Below are 15,844 nucleotides of genomic sequence, written 5' to 3' on the forward strand. Positions count from 1 at the left end.
CCAATCGCCAAAAGCAATGCTACATTTGGTAATTTAAAAAAAATGAATTACAGGTTTTTCAATACTTTTATGGTGGCTTTGTGAGAAAACTTACGTTTAAGTCCTAAGGGTTTGCGGAGTTTGAGGTTGTTTTTAGTTATCCATATAGCGAACCCATGATACTGTGAAACTTTAGCACGCAAAGACAAGTAAAGGTATTTCTTTTTAGTAGTTTACCAACACGCGTTTCTGTCTGTGGGTTGGGATTTTTCATGTTCAGAGAATCATCATGATAATGAAGATTTTGCTTTTGAATACATGAGGTGGGTAAGATAAGTTAATCATTTTTTAGGTGCATTCAGAAAGTAGTTAACGGAGTGAATTTTTACAGCAACTGTTGCTGTTGCTGAGCAACACACAAACATACAACATACATTTACCGTACAACTAAGTTCAGTTGAAACTTGAATGCAAACTTGATTAAACACTTAAATGCTAGATTTGGTTGTAATGAAAATTTTCCCAACTGCAACACCAAAATGTTAAATGCATGCATTGGTTCTTGGCACAAATTTACTACTTTCTGTTTAACATGTATTACGGTTGACAGTTGTTTTGAACCAATTTTGAGAAAGTCAGTTTTGTTATTAGCACGCTGGTTAATCTTTATTCAAAGATAAACGTGAACTGTCCACCAACAGGCAACCGCTAACCTTAGTGCACTTCAGTATACAATTTAATTGAGTGTTGCACCATATGCATAGAGCACTAATACTAGAGAGGTAACTGATTGTTCACTCAAGCGTAAAATCAATCATAATTTGTTGACAAAGATATATGATTTTTGAAGCAATAAGGTGTTCAACAACCTTATTATATGTAATACAGTTTAGTTTTTCAAAAAATAGACAAACAAGGAATTGCGGCTCCTTTTTTTCTGATCAACCTCTGCAGATTGATTGCGCTTGGATGCTGCGTTGCCACGTGACCATTTCATTAGTTTTTGCTAGTACACTAATAGCATAGGACGTTTTAACTTCTACGTTTGTACTAACACCAATAGCATAGGACGCTTCCGTCACAAGTTTAGTGGCTACCCGGTACGGCCAATGTCTAATTGTCATCTGCTGTACTGATGGGACCTTACACGTGAAACCGGTGTGCACTATCTTCAACTTTGCCTTCACGATCCTTTTTTTCCAGCTCGTGGTATTATAATACACATAACAGACATAAATAACCCAGACAAGTTAGTTTAATGTAGGCTTGCCATATTTTTTTTACTTTAAACCGGGACACTTCCAAACATTTTTTTCCCCTTTCTTCTGTGTTGGGGGAACAAAGGTTAGCATAGTAGGTGATATTACTGATATAAGACAACGCCGTCGCGACCTCTTCTGTACGATCTGCCTGAAGGTGGTTGACCTGATCATAATCAACAAAATCTGGCTGTGTATTTGCGAACGCAGCAGAAAACACAAACATTTTTGACGACATAAACATGCGGTATTTTTTACATCAAAAACAGACGATACGATTTTTATCCTGAAAATGAAACTTACTGACAGGCGGAAGGCTGGGGTGGATACTGTCCAAAAAATACCCCGTACACAAACACAAGGAGTAAACCTTACAGACACAAACGAAACGCTACAATCACACAGCAAATAAATTACATTTTATTCATTTTTTAGCATTCCCATAAATTTGAGGAATATTAAGCTAAAATCTATTGCGTTTCAACCACTACTCTACCACCTAACTTAAACGAACAACGATATCCGAATTACTCAACACAAAAAGCAAACACGCAATCAATTTGCATTTTGGACCAGTCCTATTTATCTGTACCTCGGATTTTTTTTAAGAACTCGTTGTTCGATTTAACTTTGTCATAAAAATCGCAGCATGACATATTAGTGTTAATTTTGCATGTCAGAAGGGCTTATACATTCTGCTCCAACATTCTGCTTTTATTGTCAGACCATATATTTTTCATAATGGAAAAAAATTCTCTCCACCGGTGCCGAAGTCCCTGGTAAGCAAAATACAAATTCCATCACCTTTCGAAAGTTTGGAGTGAGTACATTTTTTTCTGAAAGGAAGGCAAACATCTCGACCCACTTTTTTTCACAACATTTCTTTTTCCAGCTTTCGTTTTTATCATGTTGCGACAGATACCGTTTGATTAGCACATGCTCGTCGAAAAGGGAGTCGCTGTTGATTACCTGAATCCCAAACAGGGTGTTAATGTGCTCTGCCGATGAAAGAACACTAAGCCATGATATTTCATCTGCTTTTAGATCAATCCAAAGATGAGGTAACACATCTTTATAAGCATCCTCGTAAAGATCAAGATATGATAGGCATATTTGATAAAATTCTGTTGTTTGTTTACGGAATACTTTTCCATCCACTTCCCCCGCGGTTTCCAACTTTTCTAAAAGACACAGTGCCTGGTAGGGAATGAAGCTGATCTCCTTCCTTTCACGTAAGTTTAATTTTAGTTCCGAAAGAACGTTTGCCATATACACAGCACTGGCATTTTCCTTTTCCAACTTCAAAATAATTTCGTTGAAGTACTTCAGTAAGCCGTGGACAAATTTCAAATAAAGCTCTTGCGATGGTTCTTCAAAACATCTTCTGATTAGTGTTTGGCAGTCTTCCTGGGAGTTAAAGTAACTTTTTAGAGCTTCAAACATATCAAGTATTCTTTGCAAAGCTGTTAACAAGGACAAAAATCTGGTGTTACCATGTTGCAAGATTCGCTGATATTCAATTTCGACAAAGTCGCAAAAATTTTTCAGTTCGGTAACGCGAACAGTGTAAATGTGGAAGTATTTGTAGATTTTTACTACAAGACTTTCCACACACACAGGCAATGTATCCACTGCGTGTTGGAGGCAGTTGTGAACAATGTGAGCAGCACATCCAATGCCTATTATGTTTCTTTTCAGGCTTTCCCTTACTTTGAAGAAAACGTTATTTTTCCCCTTTCTTTTTACACCGCCAAAGTTAGTATTGCAGTTGTCCGCACAGAATCCAACAAGTTTTTCTTTTAGCACATTTTGTTCAAGAATGGACACTAAGTAGTTGCTAAGTATTTCAGAAGTTTCACCACCTAGTGATTTAAATTCCAACAGCTTTACTTTTACGCCCAAGTCGGGCACAAAGTAACGAACCACAACTGGAACAAGTTTGATCTCTTTTCTGTTCGAAGCATCGATTGTAACGGTGACAAAATTAGCCTTGTCTAACTCCAGCCGTAGTTCAGCCGCTAACATCGGCACAATACAAGTAACAACCACTGATTCACATTTTGTTTTTGCCAGGGAAAACTTCGGATCAAACAATTTTGCAATCAACTTGGACGTACAGTCACAACTTTTAAAGCTTTGTCCATGAATAGCAGTATGAAACGCAAATGTAGCCTCTTTTGCTGCTGAGATTAAAGATTCGTTTGAATTGACCTTTTTGAAAAATGTTGTCAGTTGAGTTGACGACGCTGCTGCCTCAATGGAAGTTTTGTGCCTTTTGGTTTCCAAATGTTCTTTGATATCTGATCGACCACCATGACAAATTGAAAAAACAGACCGACAACGATCACAGTGAACCTTGTCATCATGCGTCTCTCGTATTTATGGGTAGTCTATTTTGAGCTGACTAGTTAATTTACATTTTCTTTTAGGCATTTTAGAAATATTTTAGCAGTCTCATTGTCACACTTTAAAGTGCTTCACAAATCTAGCAAACTATCTTGCAGCCAACTATACTTATCCAATGAAAGCAGGAACAATCAACTCACAATTATACAGTGATGTAACAATGCCACTTTCATCAAAATAAATGTAGTGAACAACAAACCAAAGCACGACAATCCACTTTTAATAGCAACACAGGTGAGAGTCAATTAAACGTACCGGATGGCTGCATAAACTTAAAAAAACGGGACATATCGGCTAACCGGGCGGGACACCGGGACAGACCCTTAAAACCGGGACAGTCCCGGCTAAACCGGGACGTATGGCAAGCCTATTTAATGACAATCAGGGACTCCTGAGTGCATATCAAGCTCACTACTAACAACTTTGCGCCCTAAAACTGTAGTGTGCATTGCTGGAAATCGGCGATCTTATAAGATGTGTATACACGGGGCATCCAAGCATGACCGATCTGCTGATATTTAGGAGTGTCGCCTCCAGTATTAGTGCTCTATGGTTGCACTCTCTTTGCAAACAGAAGCAGTTGGTAGACAGAACAGACAACTGCTGTTAAACAAACGACGTTTTTCACTGTAAAAAACAGTTTTGTATGTTTTGTTCTTAAGTGTTTGATAGTAAGGATGGAAGTGGCCTCTATACCCGAAGCGCAAAAAGAACAGTTAGAACATGTCAAAACGATTGGGCAGGGAGGATTTGGAAAAGTTGTTTTGTGCAAATATCATACAGCAAAAAATGAAGACAGCGATGGAAAACTGGTTGCAGTTAAAAAACTGTTGGACGGTTTTATTCATGAAAAGTAAGTCATGACCTTATTTCGCTTCACAAAACTTTGCTAGTTTCTTGTAAGTTGTTGAGTATAATTATAACCTGCTGTTACAGTCGTACAAATTTAATTTAGGTTTTTGAAATACGAAAACTAGATTTTGTGTTGATGAATTTAAACTAACACAACATGACAATGGCGTGGTTACCTCGAATAGAGCCAATGAAACATTTTTATGTGTCGTGTTTTACACATTTTCTCACCATCAGGGACCTAAAGCGACTAAAACACGAAGCGATGCTCCTATGGCGACTCAAAAATGAACGCATCATAAACATGGTGGGACTTTATTGTAACGAGGAGGAGTTTTGTGTCTTGATGGAATATGCCAGCAATGGATCTTGCTTTGATTTTTTCCGTCACCTTAGGTCTTTTACAAACACCGAAGCAAAGCGGCGTAACGTTTGGCCTTGGAAATGTCGGGTCGCCAAAGAGGTACCGAAACTGTCTTGTCTTTCGTGTTCAACAGACCCTGTCATTGTTTCGCATACCGAACGTTCCTAAAATTTCTTGAAAAACAAGTTGGTAACTGGACAAGTGGCTTTCCATTAGTTTTTTTTTGAAAAACGATTGATTAATTGAAGTTGTTTCTATATGTGAGGTGATCGAGGGTATGATTTTTCTTCACGGACAAAAACCGAAGAAAATTTTGCACCTCGATTTAAAAGCGGCAAACGTTCTACTCGATGAAAACCTTCATGTAAAGGTAAGTCGTAAGAACGTTGCACATTGTACACTCTCTATAAAGACGGTGGTTGCCAACATTCAAACTTCGCACGCCCACGCCAACTGCCTATGCGCAGTGAGCTACAGTAGGAAAACAAATAGCAGTAATTAAGCAGAACACGTTTAAAGGGTAAACATGTTCGACCAACAGTGAAAGTTTGCCAGGTTACTTTCAGTGTCAACACCACAACTAAACGCGATTAGGCGAGATTTCAACCCGGTACTTTCCACTTCAGATATGCGACTTTGGTCTATCACAAATGGAAACACTCTCCTCTCTTTCTGTGTCTGCGTCGGGTAAACTTGGTAAGAAATTTGGCTGAATGTGGTCAACCAGTGGTAAATATACAGCCCCATGGGCCGAAATGAAATATTGTATGAATTTGCTTTGGGTAAAATTTGGATCCTGTGGGTAATTGATTTCACTTTCATCAATCGGTAAAACTATAAATGTGACCACGCAAACATGTCTGTTGGTGTATTTGTTTTACAACGTGAACCCCTTTAGTCATCATGCTGGGGAACGGAACACGCATAATATTGATACGTTTTTTCAGTCAAAGCTTATTTATAATCTAGGCGAGGAAAACGAACCAAAGAGAAGAAAAGTGGGCGGAACCATCAGTCACATCGCTCCAGAACATTTGTTGGATCCACATCGGAAAGCAACAGAAAAATCTGATACATACAGGTGGGTTATACCTAATCTGTATGGGTGACCCAGTTGTACACTCAAAACTTTTTTTGCAGCTTTGGTATCTTCATTTGGGAGTTGTCAACCAACAGTGTTCCATACGGCAGTAAGTGGATTTCTAACATTTGCGAACCTAGACGTTGTTTTACTAAAACGAGTGTCAGAATTATTTCAGATTAAAACTTTATTTGCAGTTGTTTTAAACAAGCAAGCTCTAATTGCTACCATGGAAACTAAAAATATTCGTCCTGATATAAAACTAATTCCTGAAGATGCTCCCCATTTTCTTTATGAAATGATGATAAAAAGTTGGGCAGAGAAACCAACACAACGGCCATCGTTTCTCGGTAAATATTCCCGCCTTTTAATTTACTTCTTACCTCAAAGATTTTTCATTTAATTTGTTCCTAAATGTGTTTTTTTCACGCTAAGCCCAAGTTTTGTTTCAGACCTTCCAAAACATCCTTCAACCACACTTTGATGCCATTGCTTCACAAGTAGATGCATCGGCGCAGCTTGTTCTAGAAAGACAGGTTGTATTTAAAACTAAAACAACTGTGTATAAAAACTCTTTCCCGTTTTGCATTGTACAGCATCCATCGTTTTACACCGGCTGGACAAGGTCATTTTGAGACGTATTTTGCGTTGCTTGCTGCAAACAAATTACGCGTTACAATACATAAGTCACCATATTACCAGAAACACTTTAACATTTGCTTAGTCTCGTAGCAAACAGTTGCTATCCCTTTGACTGGGCTAAACTATCATTTAAATGCCTGAGTAAAATCATAAAATTTGCGTGCTGGGGTCGAGGACAACTTTTATGGCTTTTATGACCGTTTGACCGGGCTAAACCATCATTTAAATGCCTAATGACTATCATAAATTTGCTTGCGGGGGTCGAGGACAACTTATGAGTTATATTTAGAAACCTTTTAACAACGAAAGAAGTTCTGCGAACCACATACGAGTAGGTAAAAAATGTGGTTTGATCGCCAAATAACCTCCTATAGCAGTGTTGCGACTGCTGGTTATTTCATGTGAAAGTTAAAAATTAATAAACGCCGAAAACAGCAATCACCCCGTGGAGATTTGACTGGGAAGTTTCCATCCTTTTGGTTCCAGGTGCAGCATTATCTTTGTGTACGTTGGTAAGCGGTGGAAGGGGACCTTGATGTACTCTGCTAGGCGGTGGAGGGCGAACTTGATGTTCTCTGCGAGGCGGTGGTGGGCGAACTTGATGTTCTCTGCTAGGCGGTGGAGGGCGAACTTGATGTTCTCTGTTAGGCGGTGGAGGGCGAACTTGATGTTCTCTGCGAGGCGGTGGAGGGCGAACTTGATGTAAATATAAAGTAGTAGATTGAAACAAATTTGAAGTTCGAATACAGAGAGGAAACCAAGTTTTAATAAATTGTAGGAATTTAAATTGTAAATTAAAAATTGTAGTCTCGTTGCCCAAAGAAAATTAACTATCACATATCACGAGCCAATTACCAAACTATCAAGTAAAATAAATGCTCGGACCAGAAAATATGTAGTGTTTGTGTGTACGCGACTGACGGATCTGGTATGACCCACCTGCTCTATAGCGGATTGCATTCGAGCGCAAACCATTGTCTTTGTTATGTCGGTTAGAAGGCGGAGGAGGGAACCCTGAAATGTAAAATAGTGTACTTAGTTGAAGCATGTTCCAATACAAAGTGGAAACCATGTTTTAATAATTGTAGTATCTTTGTCGAAAAGTAAAAAAAAATATGTTATCACATTTCACGAACCAGTTACCAAAGTATCAAGTAAAATAGATTCTCGGACAACAAAAAAGGTATTATTTGTGTAAAGGCGGCTGACGGGTTAGGTAAGACCAATCTGATCTATAGCGTGTTGTATTTGTCTTATGTTTTGTGGCTGAAAATGTACTTGGTGTTTTTGTTAGAGGTAGACAGGGTGGAAGGGTCAACTGCGATTCTATTTGATTTCGTTTGGTCTGGACGAGACTTGGTTGACCCAATGAACTGTCCGAGTCTAGATGATTTTGAGACATCTTTTGCTGCAAAATAGGAAAACGTTGCAGTACAAAAAGTCATGATCATAAAGTGAAGGCAAAAAGAAAATACTTTTACACTGTTTGCTGCTAATACAAGCGTTCAGTAATATCATGGAAACGAAATTTCAGCAACAAAAACTTGACATTTACTTAGTCTCGTGGCAAACATTTGCTACCCCTTTTTAACCGGGCAAAACCTTCATTTAAATGCCTAATGGCTATCATAAAACTTCTTTGTGGGGATCGAGGATGACTTTTATGGCCTAATAACATGTCTCTCGTGTTATTGTTGCAAGTAGTTTACGCGGAACAAGATCTGCAAACCAAACCTATAAAATGTGTGGTTTGTTGGTGAAACAGCCTATTGGAGTCCTTGCGCCTGCTGGTTGTTTCAAGTACAAGTCTAAACATGCTATAGCAGGGGTGTCAAACTCGCGGCCCGCGGGCCGCATGCGGCCCACGAAGCCCTCCAATGCGGCCCACGAACACTCAACAACAGTTGCAGTATTTTGTCAGATTTTTATCTACTTACAATGAATTTTTCTTACTTTTCAAAGTTAAATCTATTATTTAAACAGACATTTACAGAAATTTAATTTATAAATAATAATTCATATGCAGTGCGGGATTAACCATTAGGCAAAATAGGCACGTGACTACAGGCCAGTCAAAAATCCAGGCCACTTTTCTTTGTGACAATGATTTGGCAACACTGATAATTCTAATTTTTTAGTTGGCAACCCTGATTTTCTCATGAGAAAGGCAATGAATTATCCAAAGTTCGGCATCTCATGGACAAACCACAAGCGTCTTACGGATCTCGACTTTGCAGATGACATCGCCTTGCTCGCAGAGTCGATGACAGATCTTCAAGAAATGACCAACTCATTGGCCAAAAATGCAGCAACAGCCGGTCTGACGATCAACAGCGACAAGACTAAGTTACTTCGAGTTGGAGGGGAAACTCAGTCCAACGTACATTTAACCATCAATGGAATTGAGCCTATTAACAACATCACAAGCTTTACCTATCTTGGCAGTGTGTTCACAACAGATGCTGATGTGGAGGCCGACATAAATGCCCGCATCGGAAAAGCTGCTTCGGCCTTCAGAAGGCTCAAAACAGTTTGGTTAAGCTCGAAGGTTTCGAAACTGGTAAAGATCAAACTGTACCAGTCAATTGTAATGCCCACCGTTCTATATGCCAGTGAAACCTGGAAAATGACAGTCAAGCTGAAAAGGCACATAAACGCTTTCCATCAGCGTTGTCTTCGAAGGATCCATACAAGGACCACATTACAAATGATGAGGTGTACCAAATTAGTGGTACCAAGCCTTTATGTACCACCATGTCGACGCGGAGATTTAGACTTGCAGGGCATGTGTTACGCATGTCAGACGAACGGGCTCCAAAAATTGCTATGAGCTGGACACCGCAAGGGAAAAGAAAAAGAGGTAGGCCAAAGCTTACCTGGAGGGAGACTTTCCGCAAAGATCTAGAAATGAGAGGGTTAAACATAAAGGAGATAGAGGAAATTGCAAAAGACAGAAAAAAGTGGAACAATCTTGCTGCCCAATGCGCCCAAGAGCGTGGGAAACTATAATAATAAAAACCCTGATTTTCGGGCCACTTATAAAAGGTGCCTACAGGCCAGCAGACCCTTAATCCGGCACTGTTCATATGTTATGAATAGAAACGATAGTAATCAAACCGTTCCTCAAACCATCTAGCCACATGCGGCCGCAGAAACGAGTTTGTGGACCTATTGTGTGCAAACAATGCGAAAATCATGCGCCAAAAGCGTCACAATATACATTATGACGTAATAAACAATTAAGACTGATCTTCATACTGTGCAGCTCAATCTCTGCATCAAGTTGGAAATTAATCTGGGATTTGGGGGCGTCAATAGTTGGTAAATATGTGATATAAACCTATTTCTTTACATCAGTAATTTTAAAACAAAAACCAGCAGGTAATTGGCGCCTGTTGGTGAAATAAGGATCTGCAATGCGGCCGTCATAGCGAAAAGGTTGTTTAAGTGTATATAACTTGATTAAAAATCACATGCGGCCCTCGGCATAAGTTTTAACTGCAATGTGGCCCTCGAACCCAACGAGTTTGACAGCCCTGTGCTATAGGCCGAAAACAGAAATCACCTCATGGACATTTGACTGTAAACTCCCCAACCCTTCGGGTCCAGGTGCGGCGCTAATGGAAGAAGGTGCTTGCCAGCGAACTTGCGACTGTTCAAGCGAGATACTGGAGTTTTCCATGTGGCTTGTGTCACTGGTGTAAGACGTCAGATGCTAAGCAGCGAGAAACACAAGAAACATTTATAATCTCGATAAGATGATTTTTGCAGATTGGTGACCGACCTGTCGGTTTAAAGTCATCTGTATGGATTCATCCACGATTATAGGAATGGAAAGGGATTGTGGTTGAAAGGCTCTGTCAACGTCTAAAACACAGCGATTGTGTACTACGCAAGGAACAAACAAACACCAAAAATTATTTAAAAAAGTTGACACAAATATACAAAACTGCAAGACTGGCAATACTGACTGAGAGAAATACTGGAAATTTCCAAATTGCTTGTATTGGGAGTTGATCCATTATAAACCGATGGATTCTAATAAGACACAAAAAAATAACAACGTGTAATTTTTGTTGCAGTTGTCGCAATTTAGTAACAAACCTTCCGGTTTAAAACAATCTGTGTCGATTTTTCTACCTTTGGGGCAATGGAATCAAAGTGTGGTTGAAGGTTTCTGTCAAGTTCTATAATACAAATCGTTAATGAAACATACAGTAAAAACAGATTAATTGGACAAGAATGTAGCTGAAAAAACTGAGGAAAAAAGTGTTATAAGTTAGTCGTAGGGGTTGAATTACCGATAAACGATTCTGGTCGATCTTTAGTGTCCTGAGCCCAACTTTGTGTCATCATTTCTTTTAGGAAGCAGGGAGCATCGTCAGGAATTTGTTCCATATCAGGGCGAATGTTTTTCATTATCATATGAGGCAGAAGGTGGTTGTTTAAATCATCTACAAACGAACGTGGTATTACAAGGTGATAAGGAAGTAGTAGGTTTGAAAACTCTTAAAAAAGAGACAAAATATATAGAAAAATATCTTACCTTTGTACGGAACATCGTTAGTTAGCAACTCCCAAATAAAGATAGCAAAGCTGAAAAAACAATGAAACTTTACAGCAGTTTGCAGCACACACTTGTAACACACAAATACAAATAAACCTATATTTCCCCGAATCTCGATTACAACAAGAGTTTCTTAATTTTTCCACAGCGTTCATTTGTTTAAAATCTCTGGGGTTAAATTTTGAAAGGGTTCCATGGCGCGTATAAACATTATTTAAGAGAAAATATACAATATACGATTTAGATTTTTTGTGTGTATGGTTTCGGCAAAACTAGTGTTTCAATAGTGGTTTCATAATTTTAACCCAAAGCCGGGCGGACTTAAACGGCTTGGCGGACCGTACTTTTAAAGACAGTTGTTAGGGGACGTTTAGCTCTGTTTTAGGGGGTTAAGTTAAAAAAAAAACGGGCTTGATTAAGATCTGACCTCCCACTCAACGTTATTTATACCGCAATTTACCAACTTTCGGCCGTCATTGGTGCTTTTGAACAAAAGAGTTTCGAGCTTGTAGGCTCAATTGACATTTGCAGTAAAATAAACAAGCAATTTTAAATCAGTTATCTTGCCCTTTACCTGTATATGTCGGATTTTTCTGTTGCTTGTTGGTTTACATTAAGCAAATGTTCTGGTGCGATGTGGCTGATGGTTCCACCAACTTTGTTTCTCTCTCGTTTATTTTCCTCCCCTAAAGTTAAAATAAATTAGATTGCGAAGTAACAAATAGTTTGAACATGTTTATACGTTGGTAAAACTTTGACTGAACAAAATGTTGTAAAACAAGCTCTTACCAGGTATATGGTAAACACACACCGATCCTGATAGAGCTGATAAAGTGAGGCCAAAGTCGCAAATCTAAAAAAGCACATGTAACGACCGCTAGGTGCGCAGCCTGGCCCTGCGCCGTTCGTCACACTAGATAACCCTTTTTGTAAAACGCGCCCGTCCTACAGCCTGTCCTCCAAGACGACCCACTCTTGCATTTGCAACGAATGTTCTTTTTTGGCGATAAAAGGCAACGCTGACGAATAAACCAAGACGACAACGTCAGTAGCAACGGCAACGGTTTTTCTGTAACCACAAATAACATACATAAGCCAGACGTACACATTATGACGTCATAGCGACAATCACACAATAAGCAGTTTTAACAGTACACACAGGTCTTACTTAAATCCACGTTAATCAGTCACATTTTACATTAAAATTACTTACAATTACTCATAACAAGTCAAGTTACTGTTAAAATACACATTAACACAAGTTAAACACATATCAAGTAAGAACATAAAACATACCAACTGTTGGGTAACCAGGGCTTTACTAGCACGCGGCTAGAGGTTCCACAACTGACAATTCAGCATTTTAGCTATTGCTCTTAACATTTACAGTTTCACTATAAACAAAATAGTCACAAGAAATTAGGATAAATTCACTTAAATTGACTGCAAACCTAGCAACTAACGCAGCTCACAAAAACGTGGCGTTCAAAGCACATGCTCTGTCGCGGATGAATATTTCAATACGTCACGAATAAAGGAGAACTTAAATCAGCCAAGCGGAACAATTAATTCTCGCTGTAACATACCCCCCGACGATGTGCGAACCCATGAGAACATCTTTACACCACACTAACAGCGAGAAAGGTAAACGTAACGAACAAACAAAACACTTTAAGCCTTCATAATCAAACACAACTTCGCGATCGGTCGTTTGAACGATCCAACGTGCGTTTTAACCAAAGCACTTCGCACAAACCCGGACTTATCCGGGTACGTTTCCACGATTCTTCCGGTGAGCCATTTTCCTCTTGGTGCCGAGTTGTCGACCAAAAGGACCAGATCACCAGCGTCGAGGTTCTCTTCGGGAAATTGCCATTTCTGACGCGTCTGTAGCGTCAGCAAGTACTCGTTTGTCCATCGGACCCAAAACTGGTCGGCCAAGTACTGGACCTGGCGCCAGTGTCGTCGAACGTAGTTGTCTTCCTTCACAAATACTCCGGGTGGCGAGATATCATGTCGCCCAATTAAAAGCAGGTGATTCGGTGTCAGAGGCTCTCTGTCGGCAGGATCAAGACTGATGGGAGTCAAGGGCCTCGAGTTTAGGATGAACTCGACCTCAACAAGCAGCGTACTCAGCGTCTCGTCAGAAGGCACTTGCTGTCCCAACAATACATTCAAGATCTTGCGCACCGAACGAATTAGACGTTCCCAGACGCCACCCATGTGACTGGCAGCAGGTGGGTTAAATGACCAGTCGACGCCCCACTGGCGAAGACGTTCTTCGATGTGAGTTTGATTCCATTTTTCAAGAGACTCGCGCAGTATGCGCTCAGCGCCGACGAAGTTCGTTCCATTATCACTGAAAATGCGCCTGGGCTTTCCCCGTCTTCCAATAAACCTTCGGAAAGCGTCAATAAACGAGTCGGTAGAAAGCGAGTGCGCTACTTCCAAATGCACAGCACGCACGGTCATACACGTGAAGATGCAACCGTAACGTTTGACTTCGCTTCTTCCTTGTTTCACGAGTATGGGTCCAAAGTAATCCACACCCACAGACGAAAACGGTGGCTCACCCGGAGTCGTGCGCTCGACAGGTAAGTCGGCCATCATTTGTTTCGAGACTGAAGCATTTCTTCTTCGACAAAACACACAGTTTCCAAGGATTCTTCTTACTGCTACACCACCTCGCACAATCCAATATCTCTGACGAACAATTGCCCAAGTGTGCGACATTCCGGAATGGCAAACATTAGCGTGTACCTCGCGAATAATCAAGGTAGTAATGTGATGTGCGTTTGGGAGAATCATCGGGTGTTTAATTTCAAAGGGGATCGGTGCCCTTTCCAGACGGCCACCCACTCGCAACACACCATCAATCAAAACAGGATTCAGTCTGTGAAGAGCCTTTGAGGGCAGTTTCTTCAAGACTTTCTTCTTTCCGCCGCGTTCTAAGTCTTCACACTTACACAAGGCGTCTATTTCTTCAGAAAACTGTCTTCCTTGAACATATTTGACAATCGCTAGCTCAGCCCTTTCAAGATCAGCGACAGTCAGTCTTTTGGATAGCTGTTGGTTCTTCTGAGAACGCAGATAGTCAACGAATCGCTGGAGCCAAGCAACTGCCTTCTTTAATTTCTTCCATGAAGAATAGCGACAAATTAAATCATCAAACAAACACTGCTCCTCTGCAACATGTACAGCCAACATTTTCTTCGGTTTCATGTTTAAATATTCCTCGGGAACATCTTTGGTATTCACAGGATTCGTAGGCCAGTGACGTTCATCGCTGCCTAAAAACGAAGGTCCGGTAAACCAACGCTTGTTTTGGAGAAAAGCCTTTACAGTACACCCACGAGATGCGTCATCAGCTGGGTTTAGTGCAGTAGGAACATGCTTCCACTGCGACGCGTCGGATCCTTCCTCAATTTTTGCCAGTCGGTTGGCGAAAAAGGTACAAAAACGCTTATTTACGTTGTAAATGGATTGCAGAACTGCAGTTGAATCGGTCCAAAACACGGATCGTCCGATATCCAAGTCAAGTTCCTGCCTTAAAACTTGGTCCATCTTGACAGCAAGAGTAGCTGCGGTCAATTCCAATCTGGGAATAGACACCATCTTCAAAGGCGCAAGACGGGCCTTTCCAGTAACAAAAGAACAATGCACATTGCCTTGTTCATCCACTGTTCGCAAGTATGCGACTGTTCCGTATCCACAGGAAGACGCATCTGCGAAATGATGCAGCTCGTGCGTCTTGACTTCAAGTCCAGTGGTCTGAAAACACCTTGTAATCTTAATTTCTGATAGACCTGGAAGCTCAGAAATCCATGCGTTCCATCTCTTTTCTATATCCGGTGGAACTTCCTGATCCCAGCCATAATTTTCTTTGCAAAGCTCCTGCAAAAGCTTTCGCGCATGTAATATTACAGGCGCAATCAAACCCAGGGGATCGAACAAGGAGCTGACCACGGAAAGTATTCCTCTCCTCGTTACAGGCTTCTTTTTGACCTTTACGTCAAATTCAAACACGTCGGAGCGAAAATTCCACAACACTCCAAGCACACGTTCCATGTGCTTTACATCAACATTTAATATAATGGACTGTACAGATCTATCTTCGGTTGGGACTGACGACAACACACGCTCGCTGTTGCTCACCCATTTTCTGAGCCGAAATCCTCCGAGCTGCAACAATTCACGCAACTCTCCAGCCAATTTGATTGCATCGTCTTCGTTCCTTACGGACTTCAAACAATCGTCCACGTAGAAGTTTTGTTTCACTGTCGAAACCGCTTCAGAACTGAATTTCTCCTTGTTATCTTCAGCAGTTTTCTGCAAACAGTACCCAGCACAGCAAGGAGACGAGGCTGCACCAAATATGTGCACCAGCATCTGGTAATCAACGGGTTCTTGCGATAAATCGCCTTCAGGCCACCAAACGAATCTTAGTGCAGATGTATCGATCGGATCAACCTTTACCTGGTGAAACATCGCTTCTACATCGGCGACAAAAGCAACTGGTTCCTGGCGAAATCGGACAAGCGTCCCAAAAAGACTGTTGAGTAAATCTGGGCCTTGCAAAAGCTGGTCATTCAGCGAAATATTATGATATCTGGCGGCGCAGTCAAAGACGACCCTCACCTTTCCAGGTTTCTGCGGGTGTACAACCGGGTGATACGGCAGGTACCAAACAGCGC

General features: G+C 40.7%; 2 protein-coding genes across 2 annotated transcripts; one reads left to right on the forward strand and one right to left on the reverse strand.

The window, feature by feature from the left end:
* The first annotated feature begins 5,137 nt into the window (after positions 1–5,137).
* LOC145213198 (receptor-interacting serine/threonine-protein kinase 1-like) lies at positions 5,138–5,969 on the forward strand. Its single transcript, XM_080081428.1, has 3 exons — positions 5,138–5,230; positions 5,487–5,556; positions 5,830–5,969. The coding sequence occupies exons 1-3, from the start codon at positions 5,138–5,140 to the stop codon at positions 5,967–5,969; spliced, it is 303 nt and encodes a 100-aa protein (XP_079937554.1).
* A 4,155-nt stretch (positions 5,970–10,124) lies between these two features.
* LOC145213199 (uncharacterized) lies at positions 10,125–15,638 on the reverse strand. The gene is made up of 8 exons (XM_080081429.1): positions 12,896–15,638; positions 11,725–11,836; positions 11,130–11,179; positions 10,885–11,037; positions 10,688–10,770; positions 10,555–10,621; positions 10,368–10,450; positions 10,125–10,298 (listed from the first exon to the last, which is right to left on the reverse strand). The coding sequence occupies exons 1-8, from the start codon at positions 15,636–15,638 to the stop codon at positions 10,125–10,127; spliced, it is 3,465 nt and encodes a 1,154-aa protein (XP_079937555.1).
* Between the last annotated feature and the right edge of the window lie 206 nt (positions 15,639–15,844).

Source organism: Phallusia mammillata, chromosome 2, assembly GCF_965637545.1.
Source record: "Phallusia mammillata chromosome 2, kaPhaMamm4.hap1.1, whole genome shotgun sequence".
Classification (NCBI taxonomy): domain Eukaryota; kingdom Metazoa; phylum Chordata; class Ascidiacea; order Phlebobranchia; family Ascidiidae; genus Phallusia; species Phallusia mammillata.